This window comes from Malaya genurostris, chromosome 3, assembly GCF_030247185.1.
Source record: "Malaya genurostris strain Urasoe2022 chromosome 3, Malgen_1.1, whole genome shotgun sequence".
In the NCBI taxonomy this organism is placed as follows: Eukaryota; Metazoa; Arthropoda; class Insecta; order Diptera; family Culicidae; genus Malaya; species Malaya genurostris.
Window position 1 is genome coordinate 27,727,570 of NC_080572.1, and position 22,501 is coordinate 27,750,070.

General features: G+C 36.7%; 2 protein-coding genes across 3 annotated transcripts in view; one reads left to right on the plus strand and one right to left on the minus strand.

Moving 5' to 3' along the window:
* The window catches only part of LOC131434426 (endoribonuclease Dcr-2), a 50,102-nt gene extending 41,676 nt beyond the window's left edge, over positions 1-8,426 (plus strand). Inside the window, exon 9 of the mRNA XM_058601120.1 lies at positions 2,974-8,426. Coding sequence (XP_058457103.1) covers positions 2,974-5,245 — 2,272 coding nt within the window. The 3' untranslated portion in view covers positions 5,246-8,426. The remainder of the gene's footprint in view (positions 1-2,973) is intronic.
* An 8,410-nt stretch (positions 8,427-16,836) lies between these two features.
* LOC131437314 (sodium-dependent transporter bedraggled) overlaps positions 16,837-22,501 on the minus strand; it is a 279,011-nt gene continuing 273,346 nt past the window's right edge. For both annotated transcript variants that reach the window (XM_058606583.1, XM_058606582.1), the window contains 5 exons: positions 19,162-20,336; positions 18,555-19,058; positions 18,219-18,502; positions 17,897-18,156; positions 16,837-17,763 (listed from right to left, as the gene is read on the minus strand). In XM_058606583.1, the coding sequence (XP_058462566.1) occupies positions 17,181-17,763; positions 17,897-18,156; positions 18,219-18,502; positions 18,555-19,058; positions 19,162-20,336 (2,806 nt within the window). In that variant the 3' untranslated portion in view covers positions 16,837-17,180. The remainder of the gene's footprint in view (positions 17,764-17,896; positions 18,157-18,218; positions 18,503-18,554; positions 19,059-19,161; positions 20,337-22,501) is intronic.

A 22,501-nucleotide genomic window follows, 5' to 3' on the forward strand; every position in this document is an offset into this window, starting at 1 on the left:
CATGCGATTTGACGCCTTTAGACTATTTTTTGTGGGGCTACGTCAAGTCTAAAGTCTACAGAAATAAGCCAGTAACTATTCCAGCTTTGGAAGACAACATTTCCGAAGAAATTCGGGCTATTCCGGCCGAAATGCTCGAAAAAGTTGCCCAAAATTGGACTTTCCGAATGGACCACCTAAGACGCAGCCGCGGTCAACATTTAAATGAAATTATCTTCAAAAAGTAAATGTCATGTACCAATCTAACGTTTAAAATAAAGAACCGATGAGATTTTGCAAATTTTATGCCTTTTATTGTTTAAAAAAGTTCTCAAGCTCTTAAAAAATCACCCTTTATATATATATATATATATATATATATATATATATATATATATATATATATATATATATATATATATATATATATATATATATATATATATATATATATATATATGACTGTGTGTATTTATGTATGTATGTATGTATGTGTATATGTATAAGTAATGCTTCTTACTTCATGGGAAGCATAAAAATACTTATTACACCTTTTTAATACGTTACAATTGCAATCAGTTCAAAGACTAAAAGCTAATTTGGGTTTCACTCCTATTTGTTAACTAAATCTAATTATTCAGCATTTTCGATCCTCGTCGCGATCACCTGCTTGTTTGTCATACGGTAGCAATGGGTTCCGCGAAAAAGCAACCCTTTTCGGGTGCCTTTTTCACGTGGAAATTGTCGCCTCGTGGATTCGGGTCGATTTATGTATTGACATGTTTCGATGTTACACCGGAAGCTAAACTGATGTGTCAGCGTCTCGTCGATGCAGGGTGTGTTGTAACGTATACATTTATGTATGTACAGTATACATTATATAAAAACCTGTTTTAATCCACCTAGTGGTGTAATGATGCCTCTCTCATATTACTCATAAAATCATAAATATTACTGTAGAGTTCGCAAAAAAACAACTGTTCATTGAATAGAAACAGGAAAGTTTGTTCGGACCTAACCTAACAAAATTTACAAATCCTGTTTACACTGTAGTTCCGGAACCAGAAGTAGTATCCACAACAATTTAGGAATTACGTATTAAACTGTAAGACCTTTGAACTTATAAGTTTGTGAAAATCGATTTGGCCATCTCGAAGAAAAGTGAGTGAAATTCTTTTTGCAGTTTTTGATCATGGGGTTGTTCGAGCCATTGATGTGGAACAAGGCAACCAAAATTTCTGATGATCTACAATCAAATAGTTCAATCAATCGTCACACTTTTGAATTCACAAATGCACGAGAGTCTGCTTAGATTGATCTTTATTAGGAACCAAAACCGAACACGCGAACCCAGAATATAGACTCTATTTGTCGTGATTTGTATTTGTTTTGTAGCCGACGAAATTACATCAATAACCCAAATGTATGCAATTATATGTTTGTAACGCTTGCGATACGGATATCGATATTCAAGCTTCTCTTCGCCAAGCTTGTGTTCAAGTTTTGTATGCAAGCAGCTATTTTTATAGCGTTTCTCTACCATTACTACCATTCTGCGATTTCGTTTGAAGCGATTAACTTTTTCTCATTCTCTCGAGTTCATCTTCTAAAAATTGGAAATTTATCTTATACACTCCAAATTTACCTTGTGGTAGTAATTTCTCAGGCGAAACGACATAACATGGAATTTCATCCGAACTTGCGACACAAGATCAGAGTATACCAATTAAAGCTTCAAATCGTTTTAGGGCACTTTTTGTCTTGCTGTCTAGCAACAACCTACCTCTAGCATTCTACTCGTAGGACCAGCGTTGCTAGGTCATTTTTATAAAAATCTGTATTCGGCGCAAAAATCTATCTGTACCATGTCGGTATAAGAATCTCGTCAAAATAACTTCACTGAAATGTCACCAAACCTCATTTTGGTGAGCAAAAAAAGGGTCTCGAAGCAACCTTTTCTCCTGTCTATCCATGCTATCAACGAAAATCGGTATTTATCTGTACGATCCGTGAATTATCGGTATTTTGGGAGTACATATCTGTATTACGGTATAGAGGTATACCTGGCAACGTTGCGTAGGACTGAAACGCTTGCTATAATTTTGTCTTATATTTATAGATTTGCGTCCTTCCAACAGCTTCGCTTTAGCATTGATTGACCAATCAGAGCGATGCTTTCCCTGTGATATATCGCTTACTTCTTCAAAACCGTCGACTATGGCAGGGAAATCCGATATGCCGGAAATTTTTTGTAGACAAAATAGGACACTGCTAGCTATTAAACAACATTTCAATGATATACAATTAAAAATACATAACTATGAACATTCAAATCAATACGTAGAAATATTTCCAATCAAATGGTGACATAATAATAATAATTGATACAAAATTGTCTGAGCTGTAATTGTTCAAAACCTGACCACATTTCAACGTGTATTTTGCTTGAGTTTCTAATTTGCACCCCTATATAGAAAAGAAAAATGTGTTCCACATTTAAACTACCGTTTCCTGAGATGCAGTAGCAGCATGCATCGAACTAACAATCCTTTCATTGCCAAGAAGGTCTGCATTCAACGGTGGTTGGCATCAGATTACACAAACGTTTGCCGATCTTGTCGAGCTGATTCGAATGGTATTTAAACACTAACGATCTGTGTTGCTCCGATTTTTCTTGTATGATGTATGAGCTAACCAATAATTTTCCAGCCTTGGTATTACAGAACCATTGCATGGCTTGTGGTCCGATCCTACTGACACTACGAATCCTTCCAGGTCGGGGCTCGAACATACGACAACTGGTTTGTAAGATCAGTGCCCTATGCATTGAAACGACAACCCGGGCCGATCCATCACTCTGATATCACTAAAACTTTATGCTTATTTCGTCATAAATTATCAACAATTTCAACTATTTCTTGGTGTCATTTTAGCATAATTTATCTTGTCCAAATTTATTATATAAACTTATTCTTGTTTTCTACATATCCGCAGTTCTTACGAGGATTACTTCAAAACTGCCTACCACCAACACATCGTAAGGAAGGACCAGTTCCTCATTGAAGTAAAAGGGATCACAACTCATTTGAACAGGCTGTGTCCTGGTGCTGAAGATGACGGTAAGAGTGCTCGATCGAAGCATTGGCGTTTTAATGAAATTCTCATTCCTGAGCTGTGCCATAATTATGAAGTTCCCGGTGATTACTGGCTTAAGGCTACGTTATTGCCGAGCACGTTACATCGAATACATTATCTGTTGCATGCGGAAAACATTCGTCGGGAGCTTGCTACTGCAGCAAACGTCGGATGTTTGGAGAATATTGTAATCGAGGATCTCGATGTAGAGTACAAAGATCGCACGGAGAAGGAATGCACGGCAATGGACTATTTGCATTTTGAAGACGATGAAGATGATGATGACATGTTTGATTATGAAGAAGCTAAACAAATGCTAGGGAAACCGGAAGATTTGAGTCAGCTCTTAAGGAATCAGTTGAACTGTTTCACAGGTGACATCGAAATGCCGTGGGCTGAAAATGATGAGCCAGCCGATATCGAACGCAATTGGGATAACGTAACGAAATTAGATCTAGATTATTATGACAGTTTTGTTCGAAAGTTTGCTGATCTTAATATTCGTCAAAAAATTGCTAGCAATATCGGTACAAGTTACACGGGTGCAATACACAGGCGAGTTACTCTAAGTCCCAAAAAAGTTCTGGCGATTTTGGATGTACCAATTGATGAAAAGTTCAAAATTAAACTGTTACAACTGACACCGCAAAACACGGTACGAATTAACCTTCAACAGAAGGATATTATAAAAGCGTTAACAACCAAATCATCTGCAGATGTGTTTGATTTGGAACGATTTGAGCTGTTGGGGGACGCGTTCCTAAAGTTTGCTACGTCGGTGTATCTTGTGAAACATCATAAAGAGTGGCACGAAGGGTTCCTTACGGCAACAAAAGGAAAAATTGTAAGCAACCGAAACTTGGTCTATTGTGGTATGCTTTGTGGTTTGCCCGGTATGTTAAAAATTAGCCCGCTAGATCCGAAAAACGATTGGCAGCCACCGCTGGCAACGGTTCCTGTTCAAATCAAGACTGAAATGGTAAAAGTAAATCATTCAGCGAGAGTGTTATATAAATTGACTTTGTCGGAAGAGGAAATCAAAACAGGCATAATAGGTTCTGATAATTTCGAAAACTTTTGTGCTGAATTAGATGTAAAAACGAAGATTCTTGACACCTCCCCGATGCAGAACTACCTGTCTAAACAGGTAATGGGCGACAAAATCCCTGCTGATGCTATGGAAGCCCTACTTGGGGTTTGTGTGAACACTGTGGGTATAAAAAGATCTTTCAAAGCATTATCTTATTTGGGAATTCTGCCAAAAACTGAAAACTTGATTACTCTTCTCGATGAACCAATACAAAGCCAACGACTTAAAGCAAATGCTTTAAACAGTGAAATCGATACATTCCTTGGGAATCATTCACGTATCGAGAGCATTCTCGGTTACACATTCAAAGATCGAGCATTTCTGCTGCAAGCTTTAACCCATGCGTCCTTTCCAACTAACCGTATAACCGGATCTTATCAGCAACTAGAATTTCTAGGAGATGCTGTCCTGGATTTTCTAATATCATCTTACATATATGAAAATAATCCAAAGATGAGCCCGGGTCAACTAACTGATCTCCGTTCCGCACTAGTGAATAATATTACATTAGCTTGTCTACTCGTACGTAACGGCCTTCACCTATACATCCTTTCGGAATCCGCTTCTTTTACTGATACTGTGAGCAAGTTTGTTGCCTTCCAAGAACAACATGAACATAAAATAACCGATCAGGTTAATCTACTGGTGGAGGAAGCAGATAAACCAATGGCTGATTTCGTAGATGTTCCCAAAGCTCTTGGTGATGTCTTCGAAAGTTTAGTTGGTGCGGTTTTCCTGGATTCAGAAAACAACCTAGAAGTAACGTGGAAGGTGATCTACAACTTAATGTATCGAGAGATTTTGAACTTCACTCAAAATACTCCGATTCAAATTGTTCGACAATTGTACGAATTCAAGCCCCCGTGTTCACCACAGTTTAGTCAAGCAATCGTAGACGAAGATACTGTACTGATTAAACTGCGCTACAAAATTAGAAACCAGACTCACGAAGCATATGGCTTTGGTCAAAACAAGGATGATGCGAAACGGGCAGCTGCCAAGGTAGCTCTTCAGTTCCTGCGGCGTCAGTTTGAGTTATAATGGTAATTTCTTACCGAATGATTGTGAACAGAGCTTTCAATGAATTGATTGTTTGATTTTTTAGTATTACTCGTATTGACATTCTGCATTCAATGAAAAATTCGGACTTCTATTTGGAATCAATACAATTATATATTGAACCTTATAAATAAAACATAGCATGTTCCTGTCAAAAGAAGAGACAACTAAAAAACAACTTTTAAACATGCTACAAATTGTAGTGTTTACTACCATTTTTCAATAGGTAGCTTTAAAGGTTGCACCATTTGGCATAGAGGTTATTAGACATATGAAGACAAACACGAGAAAAGGTCCTAAGTGCAAATGACAGTTTCTCTTTGTTCACTTTCTCTTTCGAGTATTACGGTCCAATCTGCAATCTTTCCATCTAACACTTTACATAGGATAATAGCAAAAACCATCAACTTTCGATATGCACTATAGAATTTGTTGGAAATTACTGGAATTTGCCGTAATAATTGAAAGAGAAAGTAAACCAAGAGAAACTGTCATTTGCACTTGGGACCTTTTCTAATGTTCATCGAGATATGACCATGGCATAAAGGTTATTTTGGCATAAATCAATTGGCATAAAATATAAAAATAATTCAGACGAATTACAATTATTTATTTAACTAATATTTTCCGAAAATTCATATGACTCGTGATCTTCTAGTAAAAGCCGCCGCTGCCGTAAGCCGTATGCCAAATAACCATATGCCAAAATGAACTTCATGCCAAATGACCATATGCCAAACGACTTTTATGCCAAATGGTTTTTATGCCAAATGTCTTTATACCAAATGACCTTTATGCCTAATGACCATATACCGAATGACAGTATGCTTAATGACCGCCGGTGAAATGACATGTTACCAATTATAGAACGTTACGAAGAATTAATATACCGTGGAAAACATCCAGATGAATCAATATTCGAAACAGACAATTGAAGCAAAATAAACTAGCATACAAGGATAAATTTTTTAATATTACCATTTAATTCTGTTATAAGTATATCACGTCACTATACAAATTCACTATGTATCTCACAACACTATAAATTATGTATAATAAACGTCACATCACATATACGCATTTCGAATACAATTTATATTCTTCTTCACCTAACACACTGAAGAAGAATATAAATTGTATTCGAAATGCGTATATGTGATGTGACGTTTATTATACATAATTTATAGTGTTGTGAGATACATAGTGAATTTGTATAGTGACGTGATATACTTATAACAGAATTAAATGGTAATATTAAAAAATTTATCCTTGTAAAATCATTCTGTTCAAACACTCAAACGAAAAGCCGAATCAAGATGAGTAGGTTTATTAAATTCACTAGAAATTTTATTCACTGCCCAACGATACAATGACAAATGGTTCTAAACTCATTTTCGTTTAATTTGGATCATGTTTTTATTATTAAAGATAACTATAAGATGAATTAATTCTACGCAATCTTTCGTCGGTTTCGTTTTCTCAAAAATACACCTTCTGTTTCGTCTTCGACGCGTCTATAACGTAGCAGAGCAGATAAGCCTGAACAGCTAGCCAGACTAAAGTTTTGAGTTACTTGGAACACTCTTCTGCTAATTGCACCAGTCGTTAATCGCTCGATTGTCTGTTCCGACAGACGTTGCAGCCCATTAATAGTTTACACGAAACGATTTCCTCAAAAATCTACTGCCACGATTGTACTGATTCTAAAAATGAGATCAATGACTTGCCTTACTTCATTTTCAGAAGCGTTTGAAAAATATACCAGTTCATTTTTTTGGAATGTTCACTCGCTTTCCTAAAGATTTTTTTTTCACTTGATTCGACTAATGGGACCGTTCATAAACCGCTTGTAGACTTCAGCAGATTTTTGCGAAACTATGTTTTCGAACTCACCGTATGTGTCCCCTGGTTTACTAATACTTGAAATCAATACAACTCCGTTGACTAATTTTTGAGATGAGGCATATTTGAGATAAAGATGATCACAAATGAGAATCTTCAATCAACTTTAGCTTAAAACACATACCCCAAACAAGAATTTTAGTGCCTTATAGCATTTTCGTAAGCTATAGCGATGAAATTGCTACACCCAGATTTGAGTTATAGAATTGTACATTCCAATAAAACTGCTCATATGAGGAATAGTTTTGGTACTATAACATGTACGTTACACATAAATTCTTTATCTCGTTTAAAGAAATTGAGATTAATAAACTGATCATTGTAGAGAATTATTTCTAGGTTTCATACAAATAATGTAACTGATACGATACGATTTGTGTAAGAGTTTTCAGAAAACCTTGACGTATTTACTTTTAATTTTTTTCCAAAAATAAAGTGTTTTTGGAAGAGTTGATTGTATCGGAGAAATGTTTTTCTAAAGAATGGTATTTTCTTTGAACTGTTTTACATAGCGTGTTTTTAACGTTAATGAAAGTACAATAAGTCACTAAACGCAATTATATATATTGTTAGTATTGCATTTTTATTTTAAATTTTCGAATGACTTCCCAGTTACTTGTACAGCGATGGTACTGAGGCTAGATGTACTACTAATAATTAATTAATCCATTTAATATTGTGTTAAACTACGAGTTCTAACTTTGAATAATATAGCCTTACACTACAATGACAAAACTTAATTCTTTCTCATTTGATGTGATTTGTCCAAAGTAAAAATCTTTTCTAAACAAATTCGTTTGACAGTTTTTGAAAATCTTGTCAACTCTATCATCCCTTAGAGATCAAGGTTACCGTTCTGTTGTAATCATTTAAGTCTAATTTCATAAATTCGAATATTGCATGTGCATGGCGCTTCAGAATCAAAATGTTGTGCAACAAAAGGCTATATCGATACAATAAGTAATCAATAGTTTTTCCATTAAAATGTACAAGATTATAAATCTGAATGAAATTGAATTATTTTTAAAAGTAAAATTTAAAAAAATTTAAATCGTAAAGTTATACAACAGAAGTTATTTTTAAGAATCATCAGATTATGTTTATTATATAAATCATTTATGCTTGTTTAGAATAATATACCGAATGCGTTAATTGTTCCGAAAATCCTTGGTATACAGTGAATCAACTAGAGTGTTGTAGTTTTTTAATTTAACTATCAGGCCAGTCCTAGTCCTGTGGTGTCCCGTACTGTATCTAGCAAACGTCATCAGATAACTTTGTCCATGGCGCTCTTTGCTAACCACTCAACAATGTAGCATATATTCTTCGTGTAACTAATTCATTCATCATTCCTCGGAGCGATTATTCTGTCTTCGAATATGCCCGTCTCGAACAACGTTGAAATATTCATTGCACGAAAGAGAGAAGGGTGAAAATGAATAAACAATAATCGTATAGAACCCGAATATACCAATACATTCTTAGCTGCTGGTATACAGAGTACATATTCGTTTTATAGTTGATCGATTGTGTGAATTGTGAAACTATCCCCCTTTTCACTACTAGAATTTTAAACGACTACTGACGTCGATTATCTCATTTCGAATTTGCATATTTCATTGAAAGAAACTATTAAGATGCTGTACAGGATTCATTTCTGCCTTTTAGAAGGATCAAATTGTGGAATATTTAGCACAGCATGGAACATTTTTCTCGAACGATTTTCGCACAGCGAAAAGTGCACGAAGCAAATCAAATTATTTTGGATTTTCACTAAACTGATGATTTCTACCTTCGATTTGCAAAGAAGTAATCTTAATAGTTCTTTAGATAACATTTAGAGCCATTAGAACGGCTGATTTTATATAATGTCCATTTTTCATATCATATTTTTGATGAAATAGTGAAAGAATTATGTTGCTACCATTAATACAAGTCGAGATATTCACGATTAAGTTCTGCCCATTGTTCCATATGACTAATTTTGAAAAGGCACATCATAGTAATGTAAGTCGTATTCACGACAAAAGCACCCAACGAGAGGCAAGCTAATACCACAACACGTTCATTTACTTTACTCTTCGAATTGGTTCGAATATCGTCACTGCGATGATCGTTGGATTTCGTTCTTCGCGAAGCATTCTTCATCTAATAAATTTATTATATATCGTTGGGTAGCAGCAATGGGAGAGTGCTGGGATATGGTTCATCACACACTTATAAGACTATGGTACTAATACAGAGGAAAACGTCTTAATTTACTTGTTTCATAGGCAGCACGAATGCTCATCGCGAATTAGGTTTTGATGATGATCGCTGCATGAATATTCGTTCCATATTCGCGTTAAGTCATTTGGGGGTATGTTCAATGCGAATAACAACTGTAAAGAATAGATCTTCATGCGAGCAACGAAGCAGCGTCGGCTTCGTTCGCAATCGAATATAAGAACAAGTCCGAATATCAGTGCGATTATCGAACAAAGAGCGAAGGAAAGCGAACGATGATCATTAGCATTCGTTGGATATTAGATATTCGAGCAGCATTGCCACTCAAGGCACCATCGCTTCGTCATTAATTTTTGTGTCCTGGGTCAGATATAAAACCCATTTTCACTAGGATGTTATTCGGCTTCCTACACAGTAAGCTGGATGCACCTTGAAATAAATGCTAGGTTTTTTTTATTTATTTTTTTTATTCAATTATAATATATTTTCAGGCACACTGCTTAAGCTCTAAAATGCCAAGGGTATTTTCTAATCTTAAATCACGACTGTCTGAAAACTATAGAGATCTAATTAGTTTGCATCGAGAAGAGTTGCCATGGTGAAGAGACGGGGAGAGGGGGAACGAAAAAGTTTGTGACAAAAAAAAATCTTGTTAGTTCCATAGAAGATGGTGGACAGGGAAAGGGGATCGAGAGAATCGAGCGGATGTTAGTATTGAACCTGTAGGTGGAGATTATACTTTCTGAGCGAGGAATAACACATTACACTTGTATATTAATGTGTTTGAGGAAATGGTATATGAGAAGCATATATGGACTATCCCGACTCGCCAACACATCCCGAACCTGAAGTCGGTCTATATATATATATATATATATATATATATATATATATATATATATATATATATATATATATATATATATATATATATATATATATATATATATATATATATATATATATATATATATATATATATATATATATATATATATATATATATACATATATATATATATATATATATATATATATATATATATATATATATATATATATATATATATATATATACATATATATATATATATATATATATATATATATATACATATATATATATATATATATATATATATATATATATATATATATATATATATATATATATATATATATATATATATATATATTTCCTGCTCCACGTTTGATTTTAGGAGATTTCAATTCGCACGGAATGATGTGGGGTTCCGTTTACTATGATAGCAGATCATCTCTAATATATAATATTTGCGACAATTTTAGCATGACGGTACTAAATATGGGTAGCATGACACGGATCCCAAGACCTCCTGCACGTCCAAGTGCATTAGATTTATCTCTTTGTTCGACTTCAATTCGACTAGATTGCACCTGGAAAGTATTTCCTGATTTACATAGTAGCGATCATTTACCAATCATCATCTCAATTAGCAGTAACAAAGGCATTGCTAATTCAGTTAATATTGCATATGATTTGACAAAAAATATTGACTGGATTAAATACCAAAGTAATATTTCAAGTGTCTTAACTTCAATGGAAGAGCTCCCTCCACTTGAAGAATATGACTTCCTCGTTTGTTCGATTCTGGAGGCCGCAGAACAAGCCCAAACCAAACGATTTCTTGGTCCATCGTCTAACAGAAGGCCTCCAAACCCTTGGTGGGACAAAGAGTGCTCAGATGCTAAGCACGCGAAACAAAATGCCTTCAAGACGTTTTTAAAACGAGGAGGAGGAACTCCTCAGAATTTTGAAAATTTCTTGACTTTAGAAACCAAGTACAAGAGCATACTTCGGGCCAAGAAACGTAGCTATTGGAGACATTTTGTCGAAGGTTTGTCAAGAGAAACCTCAATGAGCACTCTTTGGAATACGGCCAGACGAATGAGGAATCGTAACGTAGGAAATGAGAGTGAGGAATACTCGAACCGAAGGATATTTGATTTTGCGAGGAAAGTTTGTCCAGATTCTGTTCCTACGCATAGCATTATAAGAGAATCTTTTCCAAATAATGGGTCCATTGATAGCCCCTTTTCAATGATGGATTTTTCCATAGCACTCATGTCTTGTAACAATAACGCTCCTGGGTTGGACAGAATTAAATTCAACTTGGTGAAGAATATATATATATATATATATATATATATATATATATATATATATATATATATATATATATATATATATATATATATATTTCCTGCTCCACGTTTGATTTTAGGAGATTTCAATTCGCACGGAATGATGTGGGGTTCCGTTTACTATGATAGCAGATCATCTCTAATATATAATATTTGCGACAATTTTAGCATGACGGTACTAAATATGGGTAGCATGACACGGATCCCAAGACCTCCTGCACGTCCAAGTGCATTAGATTTATCTCTTTGTTCGACTTCAATTCGACTAGATTGCACCTGGAAAGTATTTCCTGATTTACATAGTAGCGATCATTTACCAATCATCATCTCAATTAGCAGTAACAAAGGCATTGCTAATTCAGTTAATATTGCATATGATTTGACAAAAAATATTGACTGGATTAAATACCAAAGTAATATTTCAAGTGTCTTAACTTCAATGGAAGAGCTCCCTCCACTTGAAGAATATGACTTCCTCGTTTGTTCGATTCTGGAGGCCGCAGAACAAGCCCAAACCAAACGATTTCTTGGTCCATCGTCTAACAGAAGGCCTCCAAACCCTTGGTGGGACAAAGAGTGCTCAGATGCTAAGCACGCGAAACAAAATGCTTTCAAGACGTTTTTAAAACGAGGAGGAGGAACTCCTCAGAATTTTGAAAATTTCTTGACTTTAGAAACCAAGTACAAGAGCATACTTCGGGCCAAGAAACGTAGCTATTGGAGACATTTTGTCGAAGGTTTGTCAAGAGAAACCTCAATGAGCACTCTTTGGAATACGGCCAGACGAATGAGGAATCGTAACGTAGGAAATGAGAGTGAGGAATACTCGAACCGAAGGATATTTGATTTTGCGAGGAAAGTTTGTCCAGATTCTGTTCCTACGCATAGCATTATAAGAGAATCTTTTCCAAATAATGGGTCCATTGATAGCCCCTTTTCAATGATGGATTTTTCCATAGCACTCATGTCTTGTAACAATAACGCTCCTGGGTTGGACAGAATTAAATTCAACTTGGTGAAGAATCTGCCCGATCTCGCAAAAAGACGTTTGTTGGAATTGTTTAACAAGTTTCTTGAGCAAAATATTGTTCCACCTGACTGGAGGCAAGTGAAAGTTATCGCCATTCAAAAGCCGGGGAAACCAGCTTCCAATCACAACTCATATAGACCCATTGCGATGTTGTCCTGCATCAGAAAATTGTTCGAAAAAATTATTCTACGACGTCTCGACACTTGGGTCGAGATGAACGGGTTGTTGTCTGATACTCAGTTTGGCTTCCGTAGAAATAAAGGGACGAATGACTGCCTTGCATTACTTTCGTCTGACATCCAAATTGCCCTCGCTCAAAAGCAACAAATGGCATCTGTATTTTTAGACATTAAAGGAGCATTTGATTCAGTTTCCATTGATGTTCTTTCAGACAAGCTCCACCAACATGGACTTCCACCGGTTATAAATAATTATTTGCACAACCTTTTGTCAGAGAAACGCATGCATTTTTCACATGGCAACATTCAGAATTAGCTACATGGGTCTACCGCAAGGATCATGCCTCAGTCCGCTCCTTTATAATTTTTACGTGAATGACATTGACAGCTGTCTAGTAACCCCATGTACACTAAGACAATTGGCAGATGATGGCGTGGTTTCAGTTACTGGACCCAAAGCTATTGATCTGCAAAAACCATTGCAAGATACCTTAGATAACTTGTCCGTTTGGGCTGTTCATCTGGGTATCGAATTCTCTGCGGAGAAAACAGAGCTGGTCGTCTTTTCACGAAAGCATGATCCCGCGCAGCTTCAGCTTCATATGATGGGAAGAATGATCCAACAGGTTTTGACTTTCAAATACCTTGGGGTGTGGTTTGATTCCAAATGCACGTGGGGAGGACACATTAGGTTTCTGATAACAAAATGCCAACAAAGAGTAAATTTTCTTCGAACAATAACATGATCTTGGTGGGGTGCTCATCCGGAAGATCTAATAAAATTGTATCAGACAACGATACTTTCAGTGATGGAATATGGATGCATTTGCTTTCGTTCCGCTGCAAACTCTCATATTATCAAATTAGAGCGAATTCAATATCGTTGTTTGCGAATTGCTTTAGGGTGCATGCATTCGACACATACAATGAGTCTTGAAGTTCTGGCGGGAGTTCTTCCATTGAAAGATCGTTTTTGGGAGCTTTCATCGCGACTGCTAATAAGATGTGAGGTACTGAATCCCCTGGTTATTAATAACTTCGAAAGGCTAGTTGAGCTTCAATCTCAAACAAGATTCATGACAGTATATTTTAACCATATGTCACAGGAAATCAACCCTTCAAGATATATTCCTATCCGTGTCAGCCTCCTAAATGTCCCTGACTCAACTTTATTTTTCGACACATCCATGCAGCGCGAAGTGCGTGGAATCCCGGAACACCTACGCTCGATGGAAATCCCAAAAATATTTACAAGTAAGTTCAGGCATATTGACTCTGAGAAAATATTTTACACGGACGGATCACGAATTGAAGAGGCTACTGGGTTTGGTATATTCAACAATAATGTTTCGGTCTCATTTAAGCTTCAAGAACCTGCATCTGTTTATATAGCAGAGTTAGCAGCAGTTCATTATAGTTTGAGTGTAATCGTCACATTATCTCCAAACCATTATTTTCTTTTCACAGATAGTCTGAGTGCAATTGAAGCTATTCGCTCAAACGCTGCTTGCCAAAATGAACCTTTTTTCTTGGGCAAAATAAAACAGTGCCTGAACGTCATATTGAATAATAATTATCAAATCACAATAGTTTGGGCAAATACAAATTATAATACGGAATACTTCGACAAATTTTCAAGGACACATTTTGCATCGTGCGGTACACTGTCATGATACACTGTCAGAGTGACAATGTACTTTAACGAATTTTTTATAAAACTAGCAACGCTGAAGGGTAAGAACAAGATCACCATAGTTACTGTTTATTATAGTGAAAAATACGAAAACAAATTTACAAGCGAAGTCGGAAGAGCAGGACGAGACGGTGATATTGACGACGATCACGATGGCACATCAAACTGGAAGATGTTTTGAAGGTACTGACAAATACAAATTATAATACGGAATACTTCGACAAATTTTCAAGGACACATTTTGCATCGTGCGGTACACTGTCATGATACACTGTCAGAGTGACAATGTACTTTAACGAGTTTTCTATAAAACTAGCAACACTGAAGGGTAAGAACAAGATCACCATAGTTACTGTTTATTATAGTGAAAAATACGAAAACAAATTTACAAGCGAAGTCGGAAGAGCAGGACGAGACGGTGATATTGACGACGATCACGATGGCACATCAAACTGGAAGATGTTTTGAAGGTACTGACAAATACAAATTATAATACGGAATACTTCGACAAATTTTCAAGGACACATTTTGCATCGTGCGGTACACTGTCATGATACACTGTCAGAGTGACAATGTACTTTAACGAATTTTTTATAAAACTAGCAACGCTGAAGGGTAAGAACAAGATCACCATAGTTACTGTTTATTATAGTGAAAAATACGAAAACAAATTTACAAGCGAAGTCGGAAGAGCAGGACGAGACGGTGATATTGACGACGATCACGATGGCACATCAAACTGGAAGATGTTTTGAAGGTACTGACAAATACAAATTATAATACGGAATACTTCGACAAATTTTCAAGGACACATTTTGCATCGTGCGGTACACTGTCATGATACACTGTCAGAGTGACAATGTACTTTAACGAGTTTTCTATAAAACTAGCAACACTGAAGGGTAAGAACAAGTTCACCATAGTTACTGTTTATTATAGTGAAAAATAAATAAACAAACAGTTTTTTTTCTGATAATCAAGATCACAAGCGATACGTAAGTAAAACAATAATCTAGAATGGTTAAGTCACCATGAATATACTACTAGCTGTATTGATATTTGTAGATTCGTGGGTGTTTGTGTTCATTTTTCATCTTTTGTGCTAGTGCCGGTGATATTTAAACTGATTGTTGCAGTTTAATACAGCAACGATAAACAAACAAGTTTGTTTTGCACCGTAGCAACTAGCATAAAGCGTTGCCAGAAACGATCTCCTTTCACATTTTCAAACTATCGCAATGAAAGGGAGTAATTTGCTAGGCTTACTTGTTCAGGCTGTGAACCAAACATTGGCGGTTCGTTTGTATGGGACTTAGGGGTATTATTATTTGTATTTGGTTTGGGTTCCGGCTCATTGCTCCATTCCAGGCAATAAAAGAGCCGATAGTTTAGCCAAACGTGGTGCTATTGAGGGTGAGATTTATGAGAGACCGATTGCTTTCAACGAATTCTATAGCGCGTCTCGCCAAAGAACACTTGCCAGCTGGCAAGCTTCTTGGGATAAAGATGATCTGGGTCGGTGGATGCACTCAATTATTCCTAAAATATCGACAAAGGCATGGTTCAGGGGACTGGATGTGAGTAGAGATTTCATTCGTGTGATGTCCAGACTCATGTCCAATCACTACACGTTAGATGCACATCTCCTTCGAATTGGACTTTCCGAGACTAATCATTGTGCTTGCGGCGAAGGTTACCGCGATATTGACCATGTTGTTTGGACATGCGTGGAGTTTCGTGATGTCAGATCTCAACTAATAAATTCCTTGCGTACCCAAGGTAGACTATCCAATGTCCCAGTTCGCGACATTCTTGCTTGTCGTGACCTTCCATACATGAAACTTCTTTATCATTTCATTAAATCCATTGGAGTTCCAATTTAAATTTTATTTTATGTTAGACTGTTTTCCCTTCCATGAGTTCAACCAATAGCCAACTATAGGATATTGAATATAAGTGGTGAACTGATACAAACAAACCTGAAATAGTTATAAGATCATGTACAAAATAAATGTATTTTATTTAATGTAATTTAAAATAGCAACTCGCTTGATAAAAACAGTGTTTAGATTAACTAATGAGTACTAACATACTAATATGATATTCGAAATGTATTAGGTTTAAACTACTATGTATTGTGGATGCCACGGCGAAGAAAAACTTATGTATATTGCCTATGAAATAAACGTATTCATGAAAAAAAAAAAAAAAAAAAAAAAAAAAATATATATATATATATATATATATATATATATATATATATATATATATATATATATATATATATATATATATATATATATATATATATATATATATATATATATATATTTAAATGACAAGAGGAACAAGATTTGAGTTTTCATTGTAACTGTTGGATGGATCATTATATTTTTATTATTTATTTCGAACTCCTGGACGGAATAAACTTGGTCTTCAGCAGTAGAATCTCGTAAGCATAAATTTATCGTACTGTTGCTACAACATACTTTACTTAACTAGTCTATACAAAAAACGCTAACTTTGCGCTTTTCCAAACTGTGTTTTAAATATATTTCATTCGAACTGTTATGTATTTTTCGCACAAATTTTCTGTATGGTTGCGAAGTAAGCAGAAAAGGCATACTCTATTGTGTTGCTAGTATTCTAGTACCTACATACAGAAGATTAGAAATACAAGCAATAAACTAGACTGTGCTACATTTATATCACAGAATCATTTCCTGCATGTCCAGGACCAGCACAAGGGTCGTTATCATTGTCGACGGCTAGAGTAATGATGCTAGAGTCACCGATGGGAGCAGCACCTAGAACGAGATTCTCCACGGAGCTCCCAATCGAGTGTCGACGTACAAGATTATTTTGTACTACTAAATCAATGTTACCATAGCAGACTGAGGAAGAGGACACAGCCGCCGCGAAAGATGGTGTTCGATTGATACTAAGCGCCGTGGGACCATGTGGAACAGAAATTGTAACGGGACGCAGAATCTGCAGAACATCAGTTGCCGTCAAATTCTGCTGCTGCTGGCCGGTGTTCGCATTGTTCAACGATCGGTGACGTCGTCGGCCACTTAATGTTTCACTGTTATACAGAACACGCGGACTTATTTCAATACCGGCCATAGTTGGATGAATGAACTGGTTTACCGATTCAGTAAGAACTGACGAGTAGTCTGGTGGCGGTAGTTCTTCTGCGGGTGGATTCACTGAGCCCTGCTGTGATTGTTGGTGAGAATGGGACAGTGTGTTGCGCTGCCTGTTGCTACTGGACTCGCCCATTATTCTAGAATTACATAAATGTATGTATTGTTTTATAAAAAAATATATATTAAAATTTGAAGATTTTTGTTGGTGCGAGTTTAGCAATATTACTATTGCTATGATATCAGTACATGTCAATTTGGGATTGAACATACCTTCTCACGCTTCGTCGGATACTGTTTCGCAACAGCTTGGCAATTCGAGCCCCTGTTGCTGTGGTGTAAGACGGCGGTGGTGTATACTTAGGAGGTGCATCGTCCTGTGGTGGACGAGATTCAAGAGAAATTGCGGTGGATCCGGAATTGATCGTTCTCACCGGAAGAGGCGGAGCTGGTCGCCTGGTATACTGCAATCGACTATTGCTTGACGATCCGTCATAAGAACTTATTGGTGGTCGTAGAAGTCGATCAAATCGCTAAAAAGATATTTTGAACTAATGAGTACGACGTTATGAACGGTTATCGGTAATGAACTCACATCCAGTATATCAGGCGGACCTCTGCTCAAGTAGCGGTATATTTGTACGATCGTGACAATTGGAACTAGTAACAAGAAAGCCACTTGTAGAAATCCTCCGATTTGTCGAGCCCATAAAGGCCAATATCCGCCATGTTTCCAATTGAAAAAAGCATTAGCATTTGACACGCGATACTCGAGAATGCAAAGAAAAATCATTCCAATAGGCAGCAAAAAGTTCCACGCGAAAGCAAAGAAAGCTGACAGAGATTGAGTAAAACGAAGATCACTCACCAAAAGATCGCCTAAAAAATAGTGGTTAGATTAGTTTTTACGCTAGTGAATACATCAACTTACTAGTGAATGGTCTTCCACGGACTAGAAAAATCGCCAAAATGTGTCCTATCCAAAGCAGAAGCATCCACCATGCACCGCCTAGAACCATATCAAGATAGTGTATGATAGTAATTCCATTTTCAGTTGCCAAAGGAATGCCCATAAATAATCCTGTGACACAGCTGAGTACAATCGATGAGGGAGAGTCACCGATTGCTCCAGCAATCGGCTTCCACATGGCACAGAGCTGTCCTAGTCCAAAAAGTAACAGGGTGAGAAAACCTATCAGACTCCAAATAGGAGCGATGCGTTCCTGTGTAGCAGCAGCCAGTGTCGATGGGAACAGCTCTGTCACTAATCGTATTGCTTGGTATCCACTTTCCTGATGCGGGTTAGCATACGGCCGTTTAAAGCTCTCTCCCAGTACCATCGAGTACCGAATCAGCCATTTGGTTGGCATTGTTGCGTGTTGCGGCGGCAGAGGTTGGTCTGAAGGCAAAAGAAAAATATCCGTGCCGATGTTTTCTGAAAGAAAATGTATAATTTCAGTCAAATGAACACGCGTTGTTGTCATCCAAACGTTTCTATAGTTCAATTTTAAAGAGTGGTAACAATCGAATGCACTTACCATAAGATCCTGGAAAATAGTAGTATCCTCTGCTGTTAAGTAGTTGTACGCATGCACTTCCGAAAAGGGCTGCGAGCATAAGTCCGGAAAGTGTGAAAACTATAACAAGCAATGCATCTCTTCGGAGTTCTCGTTTCGTTTTTCTTGGTCCAGTTCCTTTGTGCGTACGACAACTGATTGAGTAAACGGACACTCCGAGTAAACCCCATGTTAGGAACGTTTCCTGTGCCGCACTCATCCAACTTCTGGAGTTTAGGAAAAAGTCCTGCCATTCGGTGGCTGGAAAAATGGTTTGCACACTATCAAAGTTGACCATAGAAAGAAACTTGGAACAGATGGCGATAAGCCCCATCATCGCTGCACTAAACATGCCGATGGCAATTTTCCCGAATGATTGAATACCTTTACAGAGAACAACAAAAACAAAGGTCCAGATGATAGCCAAATTAAAGGCTAGCTGAAAACGAACGGCACCGATGCCATTGATACCTCGGACCCCTGGTCCTAGTTGATATCGTTGCAGCACAACTCCGTTAAAATAATCAGCAACCGTATCGGAGAGACGGAATGATTGATTCCCAGGTCCTCTGTACAATTCGAAAATCTCCTGCCATCGATATTTTTCACTGCGAGATACTAATGAGTCGCGGAAATAAACCAGCACCCAGCTGAGTGCAATTGCAGTATAGAGTGAAACTAAGCCTTGTGCTATTAGGAGGGCAATTCCGATGCCTTTGCATATGGGACTTATTTTCCACATTGTCACAGGACCACCCTTGATGCGAGAACCTAATACCATTTGTAACCACAACATCGGAATTCCAAACAAAAACGTAAATATTAGGAACTGTACGATAAAATTCGCCCCAAAATGAATACTGAAAACTGCAAACCGGGATATGTTGAAGAGCCCCAATGCACAGAAACTGGTGGCCATCGAGCGTGACAGGAGATGTGGCCATTTCGGCTTGGGACGACCATTTCGGTCCATTTCCGGTTCAGATTCTTCGCCTGACGAATCAGAATCTTCTTCTAGTGGGCTGTTTGCCACCGTCGGTGTATTGAGAGATCCGTTTTGCGTTTCTGTTGCATTAGTACTCGTTGCCGGCATTGATTCAGTTCCAATTGCCAAACTGGTAACGTCACGTACCGCTTCAGTCGGCCTTGAACGAGACCTGTGAACAAAACCGAGAAAGTAGATTGAATAAAACACTATCGAACTGATTCAAGATGTACTCAAAAAGTGTCGGAAAATCCTTGGACGAAATCACAAACATGCTGTAGTTAAATAACGCCATATTTATGGGGTAGGGTACGCTCGGTTTCATTACAGAGAGCGTTCTACATACAAATTGTAAATTTATCAAAAAGTTTTTTTCAATATGTCGTGTTCTTGCAACCACTCATCCATCACATTTGAAAGAAAGTACTCCAATGCTCCATATACTTGTATAGAATAACCAATGTTAGATCGGTTGTCCTAGAAACTGAACGACAATACAAGGTCATACTTTGGCCTTTGCAGTATATTGTGCGGGAGACAAAACAGCCTGTGATACTATTAACGAGTAAGCACGTTGTTTCGTGTTAGGACTGTGGGTACTTTTGCGTTATCAGGGCGCAGGAAAAAATATGCTTTATACGATTTGCTTTGATGCGTGTCCTGCCCGAATATTGACTGTGCTGGTTTTTAACTAATGTAAATGTAACTTACTAAGGTGAATGCACCTAGCTAAGCTAAATGCACTTAGTTTTGGGTCGTATATTCACATACCTATCATATAACCGAAATCAAAATTTACCTTAGGTTCCAATCCCGATCAATAAGGGAGAACAAAATTGTAGCTGGGGTTGATTCTAGATTAGTCATAATCTTGGTCTCGTTAATAGTTAAAATAACAGAAATTATAACTCAATTTAATCTAGGCGATAACAAAATTGTTTCAAACCTTGATATGTAAATATCAATATTATATCTGTATTTGTTACAAATGAAGTACGACTTTTCAGCTGTTATTATCCATTTTTTGGGAGGAAAGGCTTTACCGTGCAAATCTGAAAATAGATTCGCGAAGTAAGATGCATATGCATAGATGCGATTTGATTTGCCATAGAAAATCATGCAGTTACGCGACTGGTTTCGAACCAGGAAGTTTGAGTTGCTAACATACGCTCCGGTTGCATCGAGGCTTGAGAACCTACTGAGGATGCCAGGATATGTTGGCATCATATAATAACTAGTGTAAGTCTATATTGCTCCCTACCTCTTTCGTCGTTTCCTTCCAACCGGTATATGATTGACAAAGGGGCTATTTTAGAACTATGAGCAAGCTTTTTTTGGTCCTGAAGAATAGTTGTAGAGGAACGGATATGACTAAATTTAGTGAAACAAATTTCTTACTAGCTTACAGAATCTGAGCAAATTAACTAATGAATGATAGTTTTTCAGTTTTTTATCTTTGTATCGAGAGGGCCGACTTTCAAATAACATTCGAATCAGTTCGCTCGTTCAGTTGAAGTAGTGAGACGGCAGAATCGATTTTCGTAAATTTAGATTAGAATAAAAATTCGTTGGAAAGACAGTGCAAAATCTGAAGAAGTGTATATAACATCAGCTCGATTCGCAAGTTTTTATGATTGATGATTAACCAATTGCCTTTTAGTCATATTAGTTTGCGATATCCGCAGCCAGAATCCCCGCAAGTAATGTGCTTAATCCACCTAACAGTGAGATTATACCTTTTTTATTAACCCACGTGTTTTTAGCGTGAATATTATTTGATGTTTTTAGATTTCATGAAATCATTTTCATGACCGTCATTTTAAATGACAGTTTGAAATTTCAACCACTCATTACCTTGTAATTTTAAAACTGCAAGACGAATCAAAGATGGAAGTTGTATGAAACCTCAAAATTATTCCTTTCAATCTAAACGTGTGACAATCGATTAAGCATTCCATGAGATGTAGAAGTGATTTCCTCTTTAAAGTTTTTGTCATTATTTATGGTAATACCAGAAACGGTATTGAGAAACCAGCATGACCAAAAACAGTTCATATGTCCATGAATCAGTATCACGAATAAATTGGAATAGTTTTTTGGTATCATCATTTTATATGGCGGTTTGAATTCTAAAAACTCATCACCCTGTAATTTCAAAATTGTAAGTCGAAATCGGATAAAATTTACCAATTTTGTATGGGATCATAAGTTTATTGAAATTTGAATTTTTATTTATTAAACTCGTTTTGGCCTTCTTTTAGCTTCTCTATTTCCGGTACTTCCAGAAACGGATTTTGGAAATAGGTGTAGCTGAAGCCAATTAAATTCGCCTAATAC